At 41.2% G+C, this 26,715-nt stretch overlaps 1 protein-coding gene across 1 annotated transcript in view; it reads left to right on the top strand.

Moving 5' to 3' along the window:
* The window catches only part of LOC127574433 (piezo-type mechanosensitive ion channel component 2-like), a 521,253-nt gene that overhangs the window by 279,487 nt on the left and 215,051 nt on the right, over nucleotides 1-26,715 (top strand). Inside the window, 1 exon segment of the mRNA XM_052023441.1 lies at nucleotides 8,348-8,390. Coding sequence (XP_051879401.1) covers nucleotides 8,348-8,390 — 43 coding nt within the window.

Genomic DNA, 26,715 nt, shown 5'->3' on the forward strand with positions numbered 1-26,715 from the left:
GTATCTTCTGCCTGATGGGAGAGGAGAGAAGGGAAAATGACCTGGGTGCGTGGGGGTCTTTGATTATGTTGGCTGCTTCACCATGGCAGCGAGAGGTAAAGACAGAGTCCATGGAGGGGAGACTGGTTTCTGTGATGCACTGGGCTGTGTCCACAACTCTCTGCAGTTTCTTGCACCCCTGGGCAGAGCAGTTGCCGTACCAAGCCATGATGCATACATACGTTCATTCTTACAGACGGCAGAACTAATTTCCTCTCTCTCTCTCCATCTTAGTAATTAATCTTTCTTATCAATCTTATGTGTTTTTGATGCCATTCATTACAATACTGTGGAGGTGTAGTGACCATATTTTTGTGTATTTTCCAACTCGTGGACAAAATTGACTAAAGGACATCTGTCAAAATGGACCCATTTGTTACCCGGGGACAGCCTGTATCCAAGTTGTGCTGGTCAAGGGATCCATCCCAGTTTTGTGTGAGTTTTTTTTACAGAGGTGTTCCGACATATATGAAGTTTAACACATTGAAAACTAGATCAGGTCTTCAATGAAGGAACTCATGCAATACCCTGTGCCATTTATTCCTTAACCTCCTCCTGCCACTCGGAAGAGTGGTGCTCACAGAGGAAGTATTCAGCAGTGGATTGGGATGGGAGGTGGGATGATTCTGGGAAGGAGAAGGTGGGAGAAGCAGGAAGTAATCAGGAGTACTCGGATGGGAGGAGAGAACTGTTGGCGTGGGTTATACTTGGAGATGGGAGGTCAGTGCGGGAGATGGTCAGTGCTAGCGAGGAGTGGCGGGGGAACAGGGAGGCTCGGTGAAGGAGATGGTTGGAATGGGGTGGTTGAGGAAAGGATCGTGGGGCCTGGAGTGGGAGAGATGATCTGAGAACGTCAATAGTAAGTGAGGTTGTTGAGTGGAACACTAAGAAAGAACACCTAAAGTATTGAGAGAACTCTACCAGGTAGAAGATGGATGCCTCAAAATTCTCCCAGTCCCACCCAAGTCAGGGTGGATCCATTTAAATAATGCTGCAGGCAGTCTTGACCAACTGCTAAAGTTTAGAAGATTGAGGGGTCTTGAATGAAACAAGTCTAGAACTTAGGGAGGTCACCATTTCGAAATGAGAGGTCACTCATGTAAGACAGAGATGAGACAATTTTTTTCCCTCTCAGAAAGTTGTGAGTCTTTGGAATTGTCTTCCTCAAAAGGCAATGGAAGCAGGTTCTTTGAATATTTTTAAGTCAGATAATTATTTGATAAGCAAGCAGGTGAAAGGTGCCAGGGACAGATGGGAATGTGAATTTGAGGTTACAATCAGATCAGCCATGGAGGAGCATGCTCAAGGGGCTGAATGGCCTACTCCTCCTAATTTCTACATTCCTAAGTTTGTATCTAGGTAAGGGCGATCTAGAATGAGAAAAATGCATCACTTGCAGTACAAGTTGGAGTGCTGTGTACAGTTCTGGTCACCCTGCTATAGGAAGGAAGCCATTAAACTGGAGAGGGTGCAAAAAAGATTTATGAGGATGTTACCAGGACTGGAGAGATTGGGTTGTAAGAGAGGCTAGATAGGCTGGAACTTTTTTTCCCTGGAGTGTAGGAGGATGAGGGTGATATTATAGAGCTTTATAAAATCATGAGGGGCATAGATAAGGTGAATAGCCAAAGTTTTTTTCCCCATTGTAGGGGAGTCCAAAACTAGAGGGTATAAGCCTTAAGTCAGAGGGGAAAGACTTAAAAGGGATCTGAGGGGCAACCCACAGAGGGTCGTGAGTATATGGAACAAACTGCCAGTGAAAGTCAGAGAGGTGGTTACAATAGTGACATTTAAAAGGCATTTGGACAGTTACATGGATAGCAAAGGTTTAGAGGGATACGGGCCAAACTTAGGGAAATGAGACTAGCTCAGTTAGGGAACTTGGTTGACATGGATACGTTGTGCCGAAAGGCCTGTTTCTGTGCTGTATAGTGTGATGACTCTAATTTTGTGCAGATACCGTCAGAATGAATATTGCATGCTATTTGTCAAAACTATGTGTGTTCTGTGGCTTCTGTGTGCATGCACATAATCCACATCTATTTAATAAGTGCTTTACCGGCATACAAGTATCCACTTAACAGTTATGTTCTGGACAAAGTCTATGGCAGAGCACAGAAACATATTGTGCTATACAACAGAACTTCAAGGTTGGTATCACTTGACTCTGGTGTGAAGGTGGGTGACACAAAGTGATCCCTTCAGTGGTGAGAATTGGTTGGTAGAGTGTATTAGACACTGGATTCCTGCCTCTGGGACCTGAGTTCAAGTTCAGCCCAGATTGCTGGGATTGCTGGTAGGTTCAGATTCTGTTGGGGCATGGGCATAGAAGCCTGCCTCTTTTTGCTTTAGTTGCCAAAGTCACAGGCTACTGGGCGGTTGGTGTGGCAGTTGGAAAATGTGAAGCACTTTACAGTTGTGGAGAATGTTCTTCTATGATTGGAGATGGAGAATGTTGTTATGAATTGTACAAATGTGGAGAGGATGTTTCCATTAGTAGGAAAGTAGGATCTGAGGGCACAGCCTCAGAATAAAGGGACATCCCTTTAAAACTGAAATGAGGAGGAATTTCCTCAGCCAGAGGGTGGTGAATCTGTGGAATTCATCGCCACAGAGGGCTGTGGAGGCCAAGTTATTGGGTGTATTTAAGGCAGGGACTGATAGGTTCTTGATTGGTAAAGGGGTTAAGGGTTATAGAGAGAAGGTGGGAGAATGGGGTTGAAGAAAAAAGATCAGCCATGATTAAATGGCGGAACAGACTCGATGGGCCAAATGGCCTAATTCTGCCTATATCTTATGGTTACTGTACCTCTTGGTGTAGTGTTCCTCACTAGATATTACTCAACCTGAAAATTGGTCCCTGAATTGTAGAGTTCCTTACTCCAGCACCAATATTTCTAACAGTAAACAGCAAAAAACAAAAGAGAAATAGTTCTGGTTGTATAATGGCAGAGCATTTTACTTTTAAATTTAGCAACAATTATTAAATTGTAGTTATGATGATGACACTCATGATTACTTGCATCATGTGCCATTGAATACTTTTACCATATAAAATGTTCAGGATGCAGCAACTTGGAGTCTGAAACAGAAAATGATGGAGCTCTCAGGAAGTACATAAGTTCCTGAAGGGAGATGTTAACGTTACAACAAGGAGGCGCCATCTGAAATTTAACTTGCCGTTTCACTTTCAAACGATGATGGACTTGCTGCACCCTTCCAAAAGTTCATGTCTCTCTTTGTTCTGTGTGATTAGTTTGGCTGAGGTACAATTGGCTGTGGAAAACTTCACCACTTGGGGTTTGGATCAATTGCAACCTGATTGAACCAAAGCTGAATTGGAATAAGTGGTTAGAATTTTTTTAATTGAAAGTGATAGAGACTCAATAGGGATGATACAAATGTAATAAGCAAAGGTTTTGTTTTGTGCTGACTTTGAGAAATTCACTGTGTGGGTTGGTCATATTACGGACTATTTCAGGTGACACAATGGTGTTAGACATCAAGTGCATTTTATGGGACTGGAGTGAGGATTGAGAAAAAATGCATTGAGAAGCTAGAACAGTTGGAGTCTTAAAATGAGTGGCAGCTTTTGTAGTTTATCACATGCTGGCCCTCATACCTCTTGGGATTCAGATTTATAAAATTGAACTCACAGCAAAAATGCTATTAAAAATCTTAATAAGCTATTAATTTATGATAAATTCTGATACTTTGCCAAAAACATGTTGCCTTTGGATCAAAATTCCAGTAAGACAGCTTGAATGAGTTTGATTTTGGCTCTTCCCATTTTTGTAGTGATAATTTCTCTGCCAGCTTCTTGTCTAAATATCACACAGAGTTAATATTAATCACATTTTATTTTGTTCTGAGATATGGGTGCACTTGCTTGAAAGGAAAACCCAAATGCTGGAAACTGTAATAAAATTTACATTTTTGCCTGAACACAATAACCAGTTACCAAGTATGGTGCAATCTTTCAACAGAACAATCTTTCTTGTAGTTTACATAAGTGCCAGCTCCAATGTGTTGCTGAGATTGATCGTGTTGCAGAGTTGAATTGGTAGATATAATGAATAATCCAAATAAAAATGCTGCATTTCACAAATTCAGGATGTCCCGGAGCTCTTCACAGCCAATAAGTACACTTGAACTGCAGACATTCTTCCAATTCTGGAAAGCTGAATTTGTACACACTGGGTGATAATGGCCAGATAATCTGCTTTAAGAGTAATAAAATCAATAAAGGCTAGGCAATCTCAGCCTTGAGGAAGAAATTTGCTTTTGGTTATTAATGTTCTGTGCATGTGAAAGTGTTGGCTGCAGACTATTCCTGCTTCCATACATTCATTTCCATTTATGTTCCATTGGCTTCAGAGGAAGCCACGGAGGTGAGTAAATCTGGCAACAGGTGCTGTTGGTTCAGTGCTTGCCACTTAGGACAAGTTTCTGAAATAGAAACAAAATGCTGGACATATTCAGCAGGTCAGCCAGCATCTGTGGTGGAAGAAACAAAGTTAATATTTCAGGTCGAGGACCCTTTTTCAGAACTTCTGACAAAAAGTCTTCAACTGGAACATAAACTTTATTTCTCTTCCCACAGATGCTGCCTGACCTACACCTTTCCCTGTTTCTGTTTCAGATTTCCAGCATCTGCAGTTATTTTTTGATTTCCATGGGCAAGTTTCTGTTCCTTTCCGACTTGAATGTGTACAAGAGTAGGCAGGGCGGTTCACCTGAGATTTTTTTTTCCCTGCCATTGTGCTAGTAACTTGTGCATCTTCTATTTAGTATGTGGAATGCACCCTGCTTGGTTTGTGCAAGTCATGCCCAGCCACTTTGCTATTGAATATTCAACTTTCCTAAATCTGTCACTGTGGAAAAAGGCTGTGAAACACCTGACAAATGTCAAAGAACATAGATGCTGGAAATCTGAAATGCAAACAAAAAATACAGGGAAACCTCAGAAGATCAGGCAGCATCTGTGGATATAGAAATATCTTCTTTTTTGTCTGATCCTTAAACAAAACTGCAGAACAAATTTCTTTTACAATAAGGTTTCTCATAAACTTTTAAGGAATTTGCATGAATCAATAAGAAATATGACAACACAAAGACACATGAAAGCAGAAGTAGGTGATTTGATCCCTTAAGCCTGCTCCACAATTCAACAAGGTCATCGCTGATCTTCTTCATCTTAAACTATGTTCCTGCCCCTTCTCCCCATATCTCCTGATTCCTTTAATATCCAGAAACATATTGATCTGTTTTGTACACCATCAATGAGTGAACCTCCACAGCCCTCCAGGTCGAGGATTCTGAAGATTCAGCAGCTTTTGGGTGAAGACATTTCTCCCCCTTTATGTCCTAAGTACTTATTTTGAGACAGAGAGCCCTAATTCTAGACTTGTCTGCTAAGGCTAAGTTCCTCCCCACTGCTACACTGTCAAGCCCTCTTAGAATTTTCTCTGCTTCAATGAAATCACTTCCTATTCTTCTGAACTCCAGAGAATAAAGGCCCAGCCTACTCAATCTCTCCTCATTTGACCGGTCCACCATCCCAGAACCAGTCTGGTGAATCTTCATTGCATTTCCTCTGGAGGAAGTATATACTTTTTTTAGGTAAGGAGATCAGAACTGTGCACAATATTCCAGGTGTGGCCTTACCAAGGTCCTGTAAAATTGTACTAAGACATCTTTAAATTTGTACTCAGCCTTTTGCAATAAAGACCAACATATCCTTTGCCTTCCTAACTACCTGTTAGCTTTCACTGACTTGTATACAGGACACCCAGGTCCCTTTGAATATCAGCATTTCCCAATCCCTCATCACTTAAAAAATACTCAGCATTTTTACCTAAGTGAATAGCCTCACATGTTACCACATTGAACACCATCTGCCATGTTTTTGTCTGTACAGTTAGCATGCATATATCCCCTTGAAGCTTCTTTGCGTCCTCATCACTACATGCATTCCCACTTAATTTGGCATCATCAGCAGACTTGGAGATGTTACATTTGGTCCCCTCAGCCAAATTGTTCATATTGGTTGTGAATAGCTGGGGTTCCAGCACCAATCCTTCCTGTACCTCACCACTCACAGTTACCCAACCTAAGAAGGACCAATAATTCCAATTCTTTGTTTACTATCTGTTAACCAAGTCATGATAGCATATTACCCCCAATTCTTCAGCAGTCTTGAGAATGGAATCTTATCAGAAACACACTGAAAATCCAAATACTCCAGTTGTCTGGTTCCCCTATCATCTGATTTACCAGATGCATCCTCAAAGAATTCCAATAATTAGTCAAACATGATTTCCATTTCATTAATTCATGTCGATTGTGCTCAATCATATTAATTTCTGTGAAACTGATATCATGCCCTCTATTATAGATGAATCTGTTTAATACATTACATGCATACAACTACATGCTTTTCATATGACTGTTTAGTGCGTGGGATGGGAAGAACCAGAAGGACATGTGTTGAGGGAAATCCAGAGCAATATATCTTAGATGTTAGAAATCTGAAATAAAACCAGAAAATGCTGGAATAAGTCAGAAAGTCAGGGAGCATCTGTGGAGAGAGAAAGATCTGTGGAGGAAAATTTGCACATCCAGTCCCACCTGATTCTCCCTGCACCTACCTACACCATAGGTAGCTAACAGTGAGCAATTAATCTATCAGGCACAGTAGTGCAGTGGTTAGCGTAACGCTATTACAGCGCCAGTGACCTGGATTCAATTCCGGCCGCTGTCTGTAAGGAGTTTGTACGTTCTCCCCGTGTCCGCGTGGGTTCCCTCTGGGCGCTCCGGTTTCCTCCCACATTCCAAAGACGTACGGGTCAGGAGCTGTGGGCGTGCTACGTTGGCGCTGGAAGAGTGGCGACACTTGCGGGCTGCCCCCCCAGCGCATTCTCAGTAACGCAAAAGGACGCATTTCACTGTGTGTTTCGATGTACAGGTGACTAGTAAATAGAATGAAAATAAATAATCTTTTTCACCCAGACTGTGGTTGCAACCTGGAGCACACTGCCCGAGAAGGGATGGAAACAGACACTCCCACAATATTTAAGGAGCACTGGTACTTGAATCTCCAAGACATTGTAGGCTGCAGACCAAGTGTTGGTATATGGGATCAGTCTAGGTATGTAATTGATGGTCAGTATGGATGTGGTAGGCCAAAGGGCCTGCTTTTATGCCGCTGAACGCTCGTTCTGTCCTCAGACTATTATTGCTTTGATTATGCAAGCATTGACAATGGCTAGAGAAGTTTGAAGATAAATGCTACAGAGACCGTGTTTAAAAGAAAGATTTGCAATGATATAAATCCCTTTAATATGCCTTTCAAAAAGTTCCAGGGCACATTAGAGCCAAGAAGTGGAGCCACTGCTACAATGCTGGAAATTCAGAATTATAATTAAACAAGAATTCTATTCAAACTTCCAAATGTCAGTGAGCTTTCATCAAAAGTGAAGCTTTAAATGTCGCCTTTGTTTTTGAGATCATGTACAAAAATATGGTACTTTACAAAAGCTGGATACAGCTGTTGTTGACTTCCGAGTACCTTTGAAGAACATGCTTAAGCCTGAGGGCAAAATTAAGCCAGCAAATTTCAAAACAAATACAGAACATTTAATAGATGTGAGTACTCGGAAAGGCTGATGCCCAATGGAACCAAATCAAATGAAAATTAGTTGAATAAAGCACCTTGCTGGTTAGATGGTACAACTGGGGTGTACTTGCCTGGTGTCACCAGACAAAAAATATAATTGTGTTTTAATGAAACATTAACTGGTTTCTCTTTCTAAAGATGCTGCTTGACTGGCTGAGTTCTTCCAGCATTTCTGTTTTTGCTTCAGATTCCAGCATTCGCAGTGTTATTTGCTTTCTAGAAAATGTAATTGGATGGACAGGAATTTTATCTGCCAAACCTTCTGGGTTGCTGTTGAAATCAAGTGGTCATGCAGCGAATGCATCACAAAATAATCACGGCTAGTATCATACCGTATGAACAAACTGCCATTTTATATACAATGAAGCAATTTAAGAATAGCCAACAACACTTTTTAGTCCTGGCAGCTATCAAAAGAGAGTACTTAGAAAAATTCCATTGGTGTTGTATCAGTGGGCTAAAAAAGGGTTACTGTGGAATGTGTTGTGAAAAAACAGCAGAGCAATTTGCTGCATAATCACACGGATTTCTGTGAATTGCAATTGGTAGTTTTTGGATTGTATTGCATCTTGTTGAATCCTCCACACAATGACTACAATAATTAATTGTTTTGTGTTTTATTTTTACCAGGCACGGATTGGGAAAAGACCTTCAGACAGATAGGATTTGAAAGGTGAGTGTTTGTTATTGTTATTACTGTACACTATATTTTTATAGCAAACTAAAAATATTGTACTGGTGACTTTGCAATGTATTGTGTGAAGTTATTGAACAGTCCATTTTAGGGTAATGTACACAGGACGATGAATTTTCTGATATCAATTGCACAAATTAGTTTTGTGTTTTATTTGAATAGCTAATGTACTGTCCAAAGCAAAAAATTACACATTTATCCAATAAATAAATAATTACAATTTGCATAGTTAGTTGCAATTTATAGTATTTAATTGATCAGCCATGAAAAATAGAACACTTTTAGATTGACTGGATAGACTCAGATCCACTGACAGAACGCAGACTGACTTCGTGGAGAGGACTGTTGTCTCCATTGAGAGCAGGCTTAACACACCTTAGCCCAGGATCTCTCTTCACGGCTCCTCAATCAAGCTCAGGGAAACTTCAGTTGTGTGAGGTAGATTTCCTGGACTGCCAACAAGTCAATAATAGCACGTAATAATTTTTATACAGAGAAGGCTCAAAGGCCCAATAGTACATATTATTTGTAACCTTCAACTTACAAAAATTCAAGAGGCCAATGGACCAATGATATTGTTTAGAGTTCTTTGTTGAAACCATTGGCCCTAATCCTATTTTCCTTGTATTTCCCTATGCCCATTTACTGTGTTTGTACTGCAAGTGTCCATCTAATGCTATTCAGTGCTGTGAATGTACTAGACTTTATACTCATTTTGATTTATCTTAAACCTGTGTGAAAGCATTTCTCATGCAATATGCTTATGGTTTAGGTATTAAGTCTAGACTCAGACCTTTCACCTATTTGCTGAACAACGAAAATAATCTTAAACACTATTATTTTTAAGCAATAAGAACAAAAAGTGCTGGAAATACTCAGCAGGTCAGGCAGCATCTGTAGAGAGAGGAACAGAGTTAATGTGTCAGGTCAATAACCCTTCATCAGTTCTATATAATACAGATCAGAATTGACGAAGGAGTTACAGACCTGAAACTTTAACTCAGTTTCTCTTTCCACAGATGCTGCCTGACGTGTTGAGTATTTCTAGCACTTTCTATTTTTCTCTCAGATTTCCAGCATTTGCAGTTTTTGCTTTTCTATTCTTAAGCAATGTTTAGTATTAAACAATGAAAAGATTTTTAATCCATGAGTTGTTTTGGAAGAGGGAATAAAATTGAATAATGCAACTTTATAATTTTGCAGCATGTAAATTAAATTTTCTTGAATGAAATATTTCTGTGAATTGTGTATTTTCATTGGATATGACCGCACAGTGGCTCCCCGGTGTTCTGGTCTTATTTTTCCTCTGACTAGCTCAATGCCTGTTACGTCTCCTCATAAAATAACACCTTGTGGTTCACTTTGATGAAAAGTTATTACTGTGCTCCAAAGGCACCTTACCTAGTGAGGCAAATGAAGTCAAGCTTCCAAATCCTACCCAAATTTTAGTTCCTCCTCAAACTGAAACTGCTGTTATTAGATGGTTAGACAGATCCTAGTCCTCCTTTGGTGAATCTCTGGAATGTTCTGGCCAAAGAGTTGTGGAGGCTAGCTCATGAGAAGTGTTTAAGGTAGAGGTTGAGAAATTTTTAAAAGATTGGGGGCTTAAGGGCTATGGGGTCTGGCACAGAGAAGGAGTTAAGGACTAGGGTAGATCAACCATAACCATATTGAATGATGGGGCAGGTTTGAGGGGCTAAGTGGCCTATTTTCTTGTGTTCTTTTGATTTATATTTTTAGCCATTTTATCAAGAATAGTGCATGAATATGGCAGTATGTTTATCAGCATGGCAAGAGCTCAAACTGCTGTGGTAGTGAGCTGGGTGTCTAGAAGAGCACTGCAGCCTGACTTTGTGCACTCCAGTGCAGTTACATTCTCAAGCATGATGTTGGTCCGCCATGGGAGCACAAAGACTGATCAAAGCAATGTCTCCAGGAGCAATTCGCAACCTGAAGGAATGTGATTCAACTGTCTGAGGGAATGAATAGAAGTTGATTGGCAGTCATAGAAACATAGGAAACCTACAGCATAATTCAGGCCCTTCGGCCCGCAAAGCTGTGCCGAACATGTCCCTACCCCAGAAATTACTAGGCTTACCCATAGCCCTCTATTTTACTCAGCTCCATGTACCTATCCAACAGTCTCTTGGAAGACCCTGTCGCATCCGCCTCCACCTCCGTTGCCGGCAGCCCATTCCACGCACTCACCACTCTCTGAGTAAAAAAAACTTACCCCTGACATCTCCTCTATACCTACTCCCCAGCACCTTAAACCTATGTCTTCTTGTGGCCACCATTTCAGCCCTGGGGAAAAGCCTCTGACTATCCATCCGATCAATGCCTCTCATCACCTTATATACCTCTATTAGGTCCCCCCTCATCCTCCGTCGCTCCAAGGAGAAAAGGCCAAGTTCCCTCAACCTGCTTTCATAAGGCATGCTCCGCATTCCAAGCAGCATCCTTGTAAATCTCCTCTGCACCCTTTCTATGGCTTCCACATCCTTCCTGTAGTGAGGCGACCAGAACTGAGCACAGTACTCCAAGTGGGGTCTGACCAGGGTCCTATATAGCTGCAAAAATACCTCTCGGCTCCTAAATTCAATTCCCTGATTGATGAAGGACAATACACCATATGCCTTCTTAACCACAGAGTCAACCTGTGCAGCTGCTTTGAGCGTCCTATGAACTCGGACCCCAAGATCCCTCTGATCCTCCACACTGCCAAGAGTCCTACCATTAATACTATATTCTGCCATCATATTTGACCTACCAAAATGAACCACTTCACACTTATTTGGGTTGAACTGCATCTGCCACTTCTTAGCCCAACCTTGTATCCTATATATGTCCCACTGTAACCTCTGACAGCCCTCTATACTATCCACAACACCTCCAACCTTTGTGTCATCCACAAACTTACTAACCCATCCCTCCGCTTCCTCATCCAGGTCGTTTATAAAAATCACAAAGAGTAAGGGTCCCAGGACAGATCCCTGAGGTACACCACTGGTCACTGACCTCCATGCAGAATACGACCCTTCAACAACCACTCTTTGCCTTCTGTGGGCCAGCCAGTTCTGGATCCACATTGCAATGTCCCCTTGGATCCCATGCCTCCTTACTTTCTCAATAAGCTTTGCATGGGGTACCTTATCAAATGCCTTGCTGAAATCCATATTCACTACAACTACTGCTCTCCCTTCATCGATGTGTTTAGTCATATCCTCAAAAACTTCAATCAGGCTCTTAAGGCAGGACCTGCCCTTGACAAAGCCATGCTGACTATTCCTAATCATATTATACCTCTCCAAATGTTCTTAATTCCTGCCTTTCAGGATCTTCTCCATCCGCTTACCAATCACTGAGGTAAGACTCACTGGTCTATAATTTCCTGGGCTATCTCTACTCCCTTTCTTGAATAAGGGAACAACAGCCACAACCCTCCAATCTTCTGGAACCTCTCCCGTCTCCATCGATGATGCGGTAACAATTATCACATTGGGCCAAAACCGACCTACGTGGATAATATTGAATTCTGCTACTTCAAATAACTTGATTTCTCTGTCTGTATCAGTCATCCATCTGTGAAGTCAACTCAGCTTGTTTTGGTTTCCTCATTTTTTTTCCCTTTAGTGTAGCGGTTAGTGTGACGCTATTACAGCGCCAGCGACCCGGGTTCAATTCTGGCCGCTGTTTGTAAGGAGTTTGTACATTCTCCCCATGGCTGCATGGGTTTCCTCCTGGTGCTCTGGTTTCCTCCCACATTCCAAAGACGTATAGGTTAGGAAGTTGTGGGCGTGCTATGTTGACGCCGGAAGCATGGCGACACTTGCGGGCTGCCCGCAGAACACTCTGCACAAAAGATGCATTTCACTGTGTGTTTTGATGTACATGTGACTAATGAAGAAATCTTATCTTATTCTTCTGGGTGTGGATATGCCCAGCCCAATCTGTCGGGCATGCCTTCATGCTTTGCATTTGGCAGCTCCTACATTCTTTTGTTCTCACTCTCTAACTGCTCCCATTCACTCATTGACCAGATAACCTTGTTTACAGCTTGTCCCCATGGTCACCCCTGGTTTTACCCTATCAGAGGCACCCCCCTCCCTTACCCTCCCTGCTTCTTTTCTCTCACCAGAAAGCTCTCCCCCAGTTCTGAAGAAGGGGCTTCAACTTGAAATGTTAACCCTGTTTCTCTCCCCACAGAGGTGACCTGACCTGCTGAGTATTTCCAGCATTTTCTGTTGTTATTTCCGATTTCCAGAATCTGCAGTTTTCTTTTTTATTCTCACTTGCATCGAGAATCAGTGGTGATGTCCTCCTTACAGGTCAGCTCTTCTACCTTCTGTGCCTGTTCATTCAGACACAGAAGTCAGAGATCCATGGGGAAGGATGTCATTCTGGCATCTGACCACCCACAGTGCTGTTGGGCTGTTGAGGTTGAGGTCGAGTTTATTGTCATGTGCACAAGTACATGTATGCACAGGTGCAATGAAAAACTTACTTGCAGCAGCATCACAGGCACATAGCATCAGATAAGCAGCATTCAAAAGAAAAACATAAATTAAACATAAATTATACATAATTTTTACAAGAAAAAACACAGTTAGAACTGAAGAAAGCAAAATCCATTTCAGTGGAAAGTGATCAAAATGGTCATAGTGTAGTGATCAGAGTTGTTCCGGTTGGTACAAGAACCAAATGGTTGAAGGGAGGTAGCTGTTCTTGAACCTGGTGGTGTGGGACTTCAGGTTTCTATGCCTCCTGCCCAATGGTAGCTGACAGAAGATAGCATGGCCCGGATGGTGGGGATCTTTGATGATAGATGTTGCCTTCTTGAGGCAGCGCCTCCTGTAGATACTACCAATAGTGGGGAGGGATGTGCCCGTGATGTATTGGGCTGAGTCCACTACTCTCCGCAGCTTCTTACATTACGTAAGTAGCATGACCCCATTCTCTTGTGAGTGTTCCCAATCTTGAGTAAAAAGGTAAAGTGTAAGTAAATTGCTTATTCATCTTTTTTTAATTTTACTTTAATTTTCTAAAAGAAATTGATGTTTAATTTATTTCAATTTGAGCTGTCTCTAATTGTCAGAGACTAAATGTCAAAAGGCCAGTACGACATTCTGGAGGCGGTACCTCAGGATCCAGCACCTGAGGCCTAGTTGCTGCTCACAAAATGGCTGCACCTCTGAAACCTTTAGCTTGAATGGTCCTGGAAGGCTGCACAAGTTAACAGCAATGCAAGAATTGGTATTGGTTTATTATCCTGGTATTGTTTTATTCTCGTCACATGTACTGAGATAAGCTTTTGTTTGCTTGCTATCCAGAAAGATCATTCCATACGTAAATACATTGAGGTAGTGAAAGCAAAACAGGATGCAGAATATAGTGTTGCAGTTTAAGAGAGAGTGCAGTGCAGAAAGGCAAATAAAGTGCAAGGGCCATGACGAGGTAGGTTGAGAGATCAAGAGTTCGTCTTTTACCATATGAGAGGTCCGTTCATGAGTCTGATAACAGTGGGATAGAAGCTTCTGTATCTTCTGCCTGATGGGAGAAGGGAAAAGAGAGAATGGGAGGGGTCCTTGATTATGTTGGCTGCTTTTCCGAGGCAGCGAGAAGTGTATTCAGAGTCAATGGTGGGGGGAGGTGGTGAGGGCATGCAGTGGGTTGGATTGGACAGAATCAGGCACATGTTAAAGAGTGCTTCTGTTGTTAATTATTTTCTTTGTGGGAAGTTTAATAGCAAATGCACCAACTTCATGAAAATCATGGGGCCATTGAAGGCAAGGTGATTTCAATAAGTTAATGGTGGAGGGGCACACATCAGCCAGCAACTTGTGGTGATCAGCATTCAGAGTGTATACTCTCTTCACCAAATGGCACTGCTGTGTTTGCCTATTAATAACACTTTGCACCATTATTTTGTTAGCAAACTCTCCTGTGTGAAAGGATACATACACACACACACACACACACACACACACACACACACACACACACACACACACACACACACACACACACACACACACAAAATATGGGTAAATATCATTGTCCAAAAAGAATGCATAGGTATAATGAAAATATGAAGGCCATGGTTTGCTACCTTTGTGCTGGCCAGCTAGAAATTTTCTACTAAGTGAATGCCAGAGAACAACCTCAAAAGATCCAAATGCAGGTGCCAAAACTAATCGGGAGATTGTTTTCTCCAAATGAATGCTTTATTTAAAACAAAAAGAAAAATCGACGCTGTCCTTCTCCTCAGCTGTAGCCCTGTTCATAGTACAGCTGCAAATGTGTACCTGTTGTAGCTGTTGTAGTGAGAGAGATTCAGAGAATTCTGCAGGGTGGTTGTTTGTTTGGATCGCACATCTCACTAAGTTCCCTATGGTATCTCAAAAGAACCATCTTGCCTTTCACTGACACTCTCTCTAAATCTTCAGCCCTCTCAAAGTCATTTGAGCATCTTTAGAAAAGCAATAAAACTTCAGATGCTCAAAGCTGAAATAAAAAGAGAAAATACTGCAAATACTCAGCAGGTCTGCAGCATATGTGCAGAGATAAACAGAATTAATGTTTCAGGTTGATGACCTTTCATCAGAATCTGAAAAAGTTGACTGGGTGAAGACCAGGAGAGAGCAAGTGACGATACCTACGAGGATGGTGCTGACTGACACAGGGTGGAGAGTCTCTCTGGTACAGATGTATGGGTGAATGCAAAGACCAAAGAGAGAAATGCTGGTCGTTTGGGAAACAAAGTACTAGAGTTGCTAAAAATCTGAAATGAAAGATAATATTGGGAATTTCTTGTAGTCTGTTGTCATTCATTTCTCAGAATTATACCTTCTGTTCAGAAGAATAAGTGGTGATTTCATTAAATGTATGAACTTCTTGAGGCTTGACGTGGTAGATGTGGGGTTGGTGTTTCCACTGGCTGGGGTACTCAGAACCAGGGCTCGTAGTCTTCAAGTAACGTGTCGACCGTTCAAGACATTGACGAGGAAGAGTCTCTTCACCCAGAGGGTAGTGAATCTTTAAAACTCATTATCCAAGCGGAGGCTAAGTCACTGATTATATATTCTATTCAGAGAGATCGATAAATTTTAGATATTAAGACAATCAAGAGATGTGGGTTCAGGGCAGAAAAATGGAGCTAAGATAAAGGATGAGTCATGATCTTATTGAATAGTATCTAAAATATCTATTGAATAAGTATATAAAATTATGAGAGGCATAGATAGGATAGATAGTTAGAACCTTTTCTCCAGGGTGGAAATGCCAAATACTAGAAGGCATGGCTTTAAGGTGAGAGGGGGAAAGTTTAAAGGAGATGTGCGAGGCAAGTTTTTACACAGAGGGTGGTGGTTGCCTGGAACATCCTGCCAGGGGTAGTGGTGGAAGCAGATACAATAGCAACGTTTAAAAGGCATTTAGACAGGTGCATGAACAGGCAGGGAATGGAGGAATGTAGACTATGAGCAGGAAGATGGAAGTAGTTTGGATTGGCATCAAGGTCAGCACAGACATTGTAGGCCAAGTGGCCTGTTCATATACTGTTCTATGAATTGGAGAGCAGGTAAGATAGTGTGGTTTGCCTATTCCTGCTTCTATTTATTATATTCTTATGGAAGAGAGGAAGAGAATTAGGGAGGAGGATGAGGCCAGGTTTAAAGGACTGGGGAGATCTCAGAGCATCCTAGGGCCAGAGGAAGCTGCAGAGACGAGGAAGAATGGGAAGCTGAAAACCCATCAAGCTTGGGTTTTAGAAATCTGCAAACTTTGAAAGAAGTGAGCAGAAGAGTGAGCAAGGAAGGCGCCTGGGAGTAATCAAAGTCTTCAGTATGCGCAAAGAACAGGTAATTTGAGAGGCATTAAGGAGAACTGAGGTGGGGAAAGACGAGAAAGATGGACAATAGCAATAATGGCGGAAAGCAAATAGGGAAAGTGGGATTAAAAGCTGGAGGTGAGTGGAAGTTTTAACATAATCATCCATAGATTACAGGAAAGGAACCAAAGAGAGTGTAATACTCTCCACAGGATTGTGAAGTGTTATCGCATATCTGTGGAACAGGGAACCGCCATTGTCTCAAATAGCAAACTTCTGAGGCAAAAGTGACAGGAAGTAATTTTTAACTAAATCATGTCAATTGATTGAAATGTGACTATTCAGCAGACTGAAATTAATGTTATGTCAGTGCACAATTTTGTGATATGTGCTCCTGGCTGAAGATCATTTTCTTTTTAAACATTTTCACTTAGTTTGAATTTCAGGAGCAGAAATTTTTACAGCTGCTGGGATTGTCAGGTGTCAGTCATGGTTCAGCCAGCTGGGAGCTCAAGCACCCCATCCTGAGAGTGAGTGCATAAATTAGGCTGTCCTTTCAATGTGGCAGCGACGGACTGCTGCAAATTCACTTCATTTCTATCTTAAGTGAGTGGACCCAGTGTCAACACCCAGTCGTGGTAGTCACGTGCCAAACAATCCCTGCTGTGCTGATTGCTGGTTAACCTTCAACCAACATCACTAAAACAGATTAACCAGACATTATCACATGTTCTTTGTGGCATCTTGCTTTGCACAAATTAGCAACTGGATTTCACACATTGTTGTGGTAACTGCACCTCAATGCTTTTTTTTAAAAAAAGTAATACAACATGGAAGCAGGCCCTTCGGCCCAACTTGTCCATGCTGACCAAGGTGCCCACCTAAGCTAGTCCCATTTGCCCACATTTGGCCTGTATCTCAAACCTTTCCCATCCATATACTTATCCAAATGTCATTATTGTACCTTCCTCAACCACTTTCTCTGGCAGCTCGATCTATATTCGTACCACCCTCTGCATTGAAGAAGTTGCTCCTCAAGTCCCTTTTAAATCTTTCTCCTATAGTTTTTGATTCCCTTTCCCTGGGAATAAGACTGTGTACGTTCACCCAATCTATGCCCCTCGTGAGTTTATACACTTCTATAAGGACACCCCTCAGTCTCCTACGTTCTAAGGAATAAAGTCCTAGCCTGCCCAACCTCTCGCTATAACTCAGGCCCTTGTAAATCATAAAAGGCAAGGGACAGTGTACAGTGGCTAATGAACTTACCAACCTGCACATCTTTGAGATGTCAGAGGAAATAGGAACACCCCAGAAATCCTACGTGGTCACAGGAACAATGTGCAACCTCCACACAGAGAGAGCACCTGAGGTCAGGATCGAACCTGGGTCACCAGAGCTTTTCGGTAGCAGCACTACCTGCCATGCCACAATGCTGCCTCTGCATCTATAGTATTTTGCTTCTATATACATCTTTCAAGATGTTTTTCACGGCTTGGTACTAGAATGGGCACAGATTATTTGAAATAAGGCAGATAGATATAATGCCTTCCATCCTAAAGTCTTGAGTAAAAGAAAGACAAATATGTACTCATTTTGGGTGCAAACTCAGTCTATTTCTTTGCTCCAAAGATATTGGCAAGTGTCTCTAGCACTTTTCTAGCCTTTTTTTCTCACCATCAATTTGTATATTGATTACCTTTAAGGTGATGGATAGCCCAGTATAGTCGAACCTAGAGGTAATGCAGCAGGACAGAATACTACTTAATGTAAATGGTGAGAGCTTGTAAATATTGGTGTGCAGAAGAATCTTTGCTAGTTCATGAGATGTGGAAGGTAAACTTACAGATACAGCAGCCAATTAGGAAGGCAAATGTTGTGTTGGCCTTTATTACAGGAGGGCTGGGGTGCAAAAGTAAGGAAGCCTTGCTGTGCTTGTGCAGGGCTTTGACAGATTATTTAAAGCATTTTTTAGGAGGATATGATTGCAGTGTAAAATCACTGAATCGATACCTGAGGTGACGGCATTGCGCCTAAAAGAGAGATGTCTCGTCAGCACCCCAAAACAAATCACTCTCTTCAGGTTGGAGAGCCAGGAACAGGAATGCATGGTCTTACTATAAAAATTGCCAACCTGGGAATGAGATGGGGAGAAGTTTCTTTGTGTAACATGATGTAGGTCTTTGGAATTCCCTGCGTCACAGCTGTGGATACTCAGTCATTGAATGTATCCAAAGTTGAGATTGATAGATGTCTTTGGACACTAAGGCATATTGTAATTGGCTAGCAAAATGGACATTAAGCACAAGATCAGCATAAACATTAAAAAAAAGGAACAAGCTCGGGAATGTCTTCTATTTCTTATGTTCTTCTGTAAATTAAGAAATAGGAACTCCTCAAAAATTTTCTTATGGAAATTTAACAGTAATATGTTGCTGCTGTTTCTCATATTAACAGTAATATGTTGCTGCTGTTTCTTCTCGTTGTCAAGCAGTATGTCTGAATACCACGCAATGTTACAACAGGATAAGAAGTGCATTACGTGCAATAAGACAATCTTGAACTCGGTGCCACAAATTATCTCCTCAGGATTGCCCAAAAGTATCTATCGTTAGTTAGTTGTACTTACTTCCTTCAAAGCTTTTGCACACAAAGGGTACCTGCGCGCTGAGTGAGCAGAAAGAACAACAGGGTGTCTCTTTAACCAAAGAGATTGAACGACTGGGAAATAACAGGAGGGAGAGTTAAGAGAGATCAATTCAAGGTGCCAAATCAGGTCGAGAAAGGGAAAGAGAGAGAAAGTTGAAGGATTAAAAGTTAGAGCCAGAAGGAAAAAAATGCTATATTTGACATTTTAAATGATTCTAAAATTCCAAAGCCTCCTAATGATTCACCCCCAAATTTGCAGTATTAGATGTTTATTTCTATACCAGCAAGGTTGTTGGGCAGGAAGCCATAGTTTCACGTGATCATTGGTATTGGTCTATTATTATCACTTGTACCGAGGTACGGTGAACAACTTGTCTTGATTACCGATCGTACAGGTCAATTCATTACACAGTGCAGTTACATTGAGTTAGTACAGAGTGCATTGATGTAGTGCAGGTAAAAACAATAACAGTGCAGAGTGAAGTGTCACAGCTACAGAGAAAGTGTAGTGCAATAAGGTGCAAGGTCACAACAAGGTAGATCGTGAGGTCATAGTCCATCTTATCGTATAAGGGAACTGTTCAATAGTCTTATCACAATGATCAGGAATATCCTGGCTAAAAGGAAATAGACTAAACAGTAACTTTCACGAGAATAATGGATAAATACTTGGGGAGGAAAATAAGTTACAGAGCCTTGGGAAAAGGCAGAATGGACCAAATTGGTTAACACTTCCAAGGAGCCAGACGAGGTCCACTGGGCTGAATGGCCTTTTTCTGTGTTCTGGCTCTTGTGCTATGATAAGTCAGATGTTGCACCACTTGTGCATTTTGATTACTGTCATTGTGAAGAAATCAGTTCCAGAAATTCTAAAAATTAATGGGGCATGATCTATCACTTCTAAATTTATGCTAATTATTCCTTGTGGTTTCTTTGAATAAGCACTAATTCAATCTGTTATAAACACTCGACAGCAGATGTTGTATAGCGTCCAGGTTTACATTTTGCTTTCTCTTTGAATTCTGATGGTAAAATGTGCTATCCTCAGGTCATTCAATATTTACAATCCTCCCAAAAATATCACCTGTAAAGACTTCTAGATGGAAGGCAGACCATTAAGATCTCAAGTATTGGAGGTGTGGGTGAGGGGGAGGTTTGAGGTTTAAATGCACTTGGAATAAATGATGATGCTGTCAGTGCAATGCTTGCTTACTTTCTTTCAAAGCAGTGATTTATGCGGTGTGCTGTCTCATACATTGGCAGCCTTCATGCTCCTTGTATCTGGCTGATTTCTGCTGTACTTTTGACAGTGAAGCCCAGGAATAGTTCTTGCTCAACAGGGGCACAGATTAAAGGACGAGCCATTGATATTAGCACACACTGTTCCCAAGACTATCAATTTTCTGGTCATTTAAGTCAATGGGTAGAAAATTAAACAGAATGTAGAATGATCTTACACATAATTCTCTACTTCCAATAAACAGGAAACAGTCTCAAAATCTGAGTGATAACCATCAGTAAGTCGTTATACTTGTACAATGTTCTGGTTATCACTTTTGTACTTCTCATCCTTCTACATTAGATGGAGTTTTTGTGGACATACACACACACACACACACACGCACGCATTCATACGCGTGCGCACACACACACACGCATTCATACGCGCACACACATGCATTCATGCGCGCACACACACACGCATTCATACGCACTCACACAAACACACGCATTCATACGCACACGCACACACACGCATTCACACACACACACGCATTCATACGCACTCACACACACACACACACAGTTTTTGCTCTCAATCTTGCACTAGCATTAAGTTTATTTTGTTGTTCATTTTGTGCACGTATAAGTTATGTATAATTTATTTAAATTTAAGTTTATGTTAACTTATGTTTGTCCTTGTGTTGTAATATATTGTGCTGCTGCTGTGAAAACCTAACTTTCATTGCATTTATACCCTGTGTACATATATATACATAACACATGCTCACATGCACTCACACACACATGCTCACACTCACACATGCTCAACTCACATACACCACAAGGCATCCACATTTTATTCTGCACAAGGCTGAGAGTTGTGTACAACGTAACAGACCTTGCATGGTGAAGCTTGACCTTACACTTCAACCTTGCAGTGGAACTTGCCGAGGAAATCAAAGGGCACTGGATTGGGTTGGGGAGAGGAGTGTATTGGAGAAGGGGAGAGGATTGTGGAGAATGGGAAGACTGGACACAAAGAAGAGATGACTGAGTGAGGAAGAAGATGATTGAGGGGAGCATTGATTGTGGGGAGTATGAAGACTGGATCTAGTTGGAAGAGTGGTGTTGGGTGGTGGTTGGGAGACCATTGGGTGAGAGGGAAAGGATTGGAGGAGCTGATTGGTGAAAAAGCCCGGGCTTCAGTTTGGGTAATAATGCAGGGGTGTCTAGTAGGATGGACAATTGGCTGAAGGGGAGACGATCAGTGGCAGCGGGGGTGGAGTGGTGGTGGTGCAGTGAATCAGTTAAAAGGCAGTGGTGGAAGGCAGAGAAGGGATCATGAAAACAGTTGGTAAGACAAGTAGGGTGGGCCAAAGGGCATGGTAACAAGGATTGGTGGGCTGGGATTTAATGATCATTCAGACAGGAAACTTGCAACAGAACGTTGATGTGCACTTCTGACATACTAATTATGAAATTGTGTTAAGTAAGGGTATTTATGGCAAAACTTCTTTGCACGGAGCCACTTCATGACATAATTCCTGGGCCCATCAAGCACAGAGATGGAACAGAAATGTTTCTGATGATTTGACCTTTTAAGGTCATCAGCATTTATTCAACATGTTTTTCTGTGTGGATCCCAGCAATGCATGTCTGATGCAACCAGATTTTGTTGACTTTCCCACTAGAAGATTGCAAGTTAAAATAACTTGGGCTCAAGAAAAATATATATTTTGAAAAAAGTATATGCAAATAGTTAAAGGTGTACCAGGAATGCAGTTGCACACAAGGCATGCTAATATTTGAATGAGAATTCCTGTTAAGTGAATGTGTCTCAGAAAATAAATAAGTTATTTTTTTGGCTAATGTCATTTGCTTAACAGAAGCCAACTCTGTTGTAAACTGCCGCAAGTACTTGGCACATGGATGTGAAGAATTTTAACCAGCATCCATTATAATACATTTGAAGAATTGTACAGGCTTTATAGTGAAGGTCAGAAAAGGAAATTGCCCCATTAAAAGTCTTGTGGAATTGGTGAAGTTAGTCTGGAAATGAAGCATTGTTTCAAACAGGGATCAACTCAGACAGATCAAGCTATTCAAACAAATGTTTGAATTATACAATTTAAAACAAAAGGCATTTCATATAACTGTTTGCAAAAAGTTAAAACTATACATAAAAATGTGCATATCCTAGTAATGTGGTTATGTAAAGATGTATTATTATTTGATGTGGTTGTTGTGAAAGTGGGACGTATTAAGTACTTGTGTTAGCAATAACAAGAAAATAGATTTATATTGTGCCTTTAATGTAAACGCATCCTAAGGAACTTCCCAGGAGTGCTAACAAGCAAAATGGATGCTAAGCCAACTGACTGTCTGCGTTTTCCGAGTGCTCTGGTTTCCCTTCACTTCCCAAAGACATATGAGTTGGTAAGTTAATTAGCCCCTGTAAGTTTCTCCCAGTGCATTGGTGAGTAGTAGATCCTGGGGACAGTTGATAGGAATACAGATAGAATACAATGGGGTTAGAGTAGGATCACTGTTAAATGGGTGTTTGATGAATGGCGTGGACTCCATGGGCCAAGGGACCTGCCTCCATGCTCTGTGGCCCTCGGCCATCATCCTAGAGTCTTAACAGAAGGGGAAGATTCCATTAAATAGAAAATTCACAAATCAGACTCCTTTATGCAAAAAGGGTTGGAGACAGAAAGCAGAAATCTACAGACTAGTTAGCTTAACATCTCTTGCAGGGAAAATGTTAAAAGCTGTTTTGAAAGATATTAGAGCAGAGAGATAAATTCAAGGTAATCAGGCAAATTCAACATGGTTTTGTTGAAGAGAAATTATGCCTGATGTTATTATTTGAGTTCATTGAAGAAGTAGCATGTGCTATTAGATAAAGAGGAACCAATGGATGTACTATTCTTAAGTTCCCAGAAGGCATTTGCTAAGATGCCCCATCAAAGGTTATTGCAGTAAATAAAAGCTCATGGTGTAGGAGGCAAGATACTGACAAGGATAGAGATAAGGTAATAAAATGTAACAGGTGATGTTCCACAGAGATTGGTGCAGGGACCTCAACTTTTTACAGATGGTATAAATGACTTGGATGAAGGTACAGATCGTATGGTTGCTAAATCTACTGATGATACAAAATAGGTAGTAAAGTAAGTTGTGATGAGGATCAAAGAAGACTGTAGGTAGGTTAAGTGAGTGGGTAAAGGTCTGGCAAATTAAGTATAATGTGGGAATATGTGGAATTGTCAATTTTCACAGGAAAAATAAAAAAGAAGCTGAGTGCTGAGAATTACAGTGTTCTGAGATGCAGAGATTGTTGGGTGCCTGAGTGTATGATTTGTAAAAGGCTAACGCGCACGTACAATAAGTAGCCTGGCCTTGGATCCCATGGGCTCTAACCTTTTGGACCAGTTTCTTATTTGGGACCTTGTCAAAGACCTTATTGAAATCCATGGAGACTACATTAACTGCACTCTCTTCATTAATACATTTTTGAAAAATTAAATTAAATTGGTTAGACAGGATCTTCTCCCTAATTTTAACAAGCTGGTTACCTTTGATTAGTCCCTGCCGTTCCAAGTGTAGATTAACCCTGTCCCTCAGAATATTTTTCTATTAACTTCCCTACTATGATGTTAGACTCACAGGTCTGCAATTACCTGGCTTATTCATGCTGCCTTTCTTGAATAAACATACTATATTTGCTGTCCTCCAGTCATCTGGCATTTCACAAGTAGCTGCTGCATTGATGATCTTCCTTCCACGATAAGGTCAGAAATGGGGATATTTGTTGCTGATTGTACAATGTTCAATTCTATTCAGTTCTGAGTCCTACAGTATCAACATTCTGGCAGTCATTGCTGACCAGAAACTCCAGTGGATCAGGCACATTACACGAACATTAATTGGGCTGTGACGACACTTGGAGTATTGTGTGCAGTCCTAGTCGCCACACTACAGAAAAGTGATGTAGGCTTCTGAGAGAGTGGAGAAGAGATTCACCAGGATGTTGCTTGGATTGGAATGTATTAGCTGCAAGGAGAGGTTGGACAAACTTGGAGTGTTGAAGGCTGAGGGGAGACCCGATGGAAGTATATAAAATTATAAAAGGCATAGATAGGATGGATAGAGTCTTTTTCCCAGGGTAAAAATGTCAAATACAAGAAGGCATAGGTTTAAGATGTGAGTGAGAATGTTTAAAGAAGATTTGTGAGACAATATTTTTTACACAAAGTGCTAGGTGCCTGGAACCTGTTGCCAGGAGAGGTGATGGAAGCAAATACAATAGCAACATGTAAGAGGCATTTGGACAGACACATGAAAGTGCAGGGAATAGAGGCATACCGGCCATATGCAGACAGATGGAATTTGTTTAATTTGGCATCATGGTCAGCGCAGACACGGTGGGCCAAAGGGCCTTGTTCCTGTGCTTTCTATGTCTCTATGATCCAATATATCATCTGTAATCATTTATGACAGATCATAATGTTAATTCTTTCAGGTCTTTTCAATTTACATGAAATATATTCTCTACATTTTGACATTTTTAAAGGGCGGTTGGTAATTATCTCGCGTGCGCGCACACACGCACACACACACAGACACACACACACGCACGCGCACACGCACACAGTAGTTTCTCAAGAAGACAATTAATGTGAATTTTACTCATTTGCTTTTGTCTTATTTATAACACATTTAATATTTGCAGCTCCAATATTATATCTGTGAATGTTACAATTAATGGGGTTGTCTCACTCAAACCTATATAGCAGTATTGTTGAATCATTTGGCTTTATTAGCTGCAATTCAGATGGTTATAGTGCTCTCACTACTGCAGTTTATGATTAGGCAGCATTTACAGGCGAGAGCAATCTATGATTTTGAATGACTTATTAGCCAGACAGAATGTAACCTGTAGAGCCTGTTCAGACACTCCATTACCACTTGGAAGCAATATGTTTTCTGTGAGATGCCTAAGAATCTTTGGTTAAGATGTTACAGGATCTTATTCTGTGCCTTCAAATCAATTATATTTGTTGACAGGTAAGGGATTTGTGGCATAGCTCGTTTCAGATTTTATCGAACTTCCCCCGTAAGTTAAAGGAACGCAGTAGTGGTGTTTCAGCTGTTTATGCAGCTGCACTCTATGCGATAGCATGAATTGCATCTCAGAGCTTATCAGGAATATCTTGTCTTCTTGTGCTTAGAAATTAGGTGAATCTGCTCAGAGTTCAATTAAATATCATCCTTAAAGCACAATGTTGTTACAAGACGATGTCCAGTCTGTGGTGAGGTGCCCTTATGAATTAAAACCAGAAAATGTTGCAAATACTCAGCAGGACATTAGGTCTTTGTGGTCAGAGGGTTTTTATGAACTGGAAAACCAGCGTGGTTCCTGGTGGAAAACCTGAGCTAAGGGAAAGGTTTGAAAGACTGAAGGATAGTGTGAATGAAAGTGATTAAAAAAAGGAAAGATAGGAAGAAAGTATGAAAGTAAGAAAGAAAGGACAGAGCAGGTAAGAAAGGAAGAAAGAAGGAGAAAGACCTATAGAGAGAGAAAGAGAGAGAGAAGGAGGAAAGTTGAGAAAGAGCTTTACAGGCAAGGTACGTTTGAAGTGTAGGCTTTGCTGTAATGAAGGAAACGTGGATACATATTCATGCACAGCCAAGTTAATGAACAGCAATATTACACCAACAAGATCATTTGTTTTAGCTGTTGATTGAAGGATAAATTTTACAAAGGATGATCCTGCTCATAAAAATACAAGAAGAAGACTGTCCATGCTTTGAGCCTGCTCTGCCATTCATCAACATCATGGCTGAGTTCCCTCAGTGCCCTTTTGCAGTACTATCCCTGGATTATGAGGATAGGTTGAGTGAGCATGGGCTTTTCTCTTTGGAGAGAAGGTGGATGAGAGGTGACTTGATAGAGGTGTACAAGATGATAAGAGGCATAGATCGAGTGGACAGTCAGAGACTTTTTCCCAGGGTGGAAATGGCTAACACGAGGGGACATAATTTTAAGGTGATTGGAGGAAGGTATAAGGGGGATGTCAGGGGTAAGATTTTTACACAGAGAGTGGTGGGTGCATGGAACGTATTGCCAGCAGATGTTGTGGGGGCAGATACATTAGGGACATATAAGAGACTCTTAGATATACACATGAATGATAGAGAAATGGGGGGGGGGGCTATGTGGGAGGGAAGGGTTAGATAGATATTAGAGCAGAATAAAATGTCGGCACAACATTGTGGGCCGAAGGGCCGGTACTGTGCTGTAATGTTCTATATTCCGTGATTCTCTTAACATCTCTCTTTTGAATGAGCATGATGACTGGGCTATCACAACCTTCTGGGGTAGAAAGTCCTAAAGATTCACAGTCCTCTGAGTGAAGAAATTTCTCCTCATCTTAGTACTAAACAGCCAACCCATTATTCTGAAACTGTAGCCCCTGGTCCTACACTCCTCAGCTGGGGGAACATTCTTGCATCCGGTCCACCAAGTCTTTTAACAATTTTATGTGTTTCAATGAGATCTCTCGTTCTTCTAAACTCAACAGAGTACAACTCCAGTCT

This window comes from Pristis pectinata, chromosome 9, assembly GCF_009764475.1.
Source record: "Pristis pectinata isolate sPriPec2 chromosome 9, sPriPec2.1.pri, whole genome shotgun sequence".
NCBI classification, from domain to species: Eukaryota; Metazoa; Chordata; class Chondrichthyes; order Rhinopristiformes; family Pristidae; genus Pristis; species Pristis pectinata.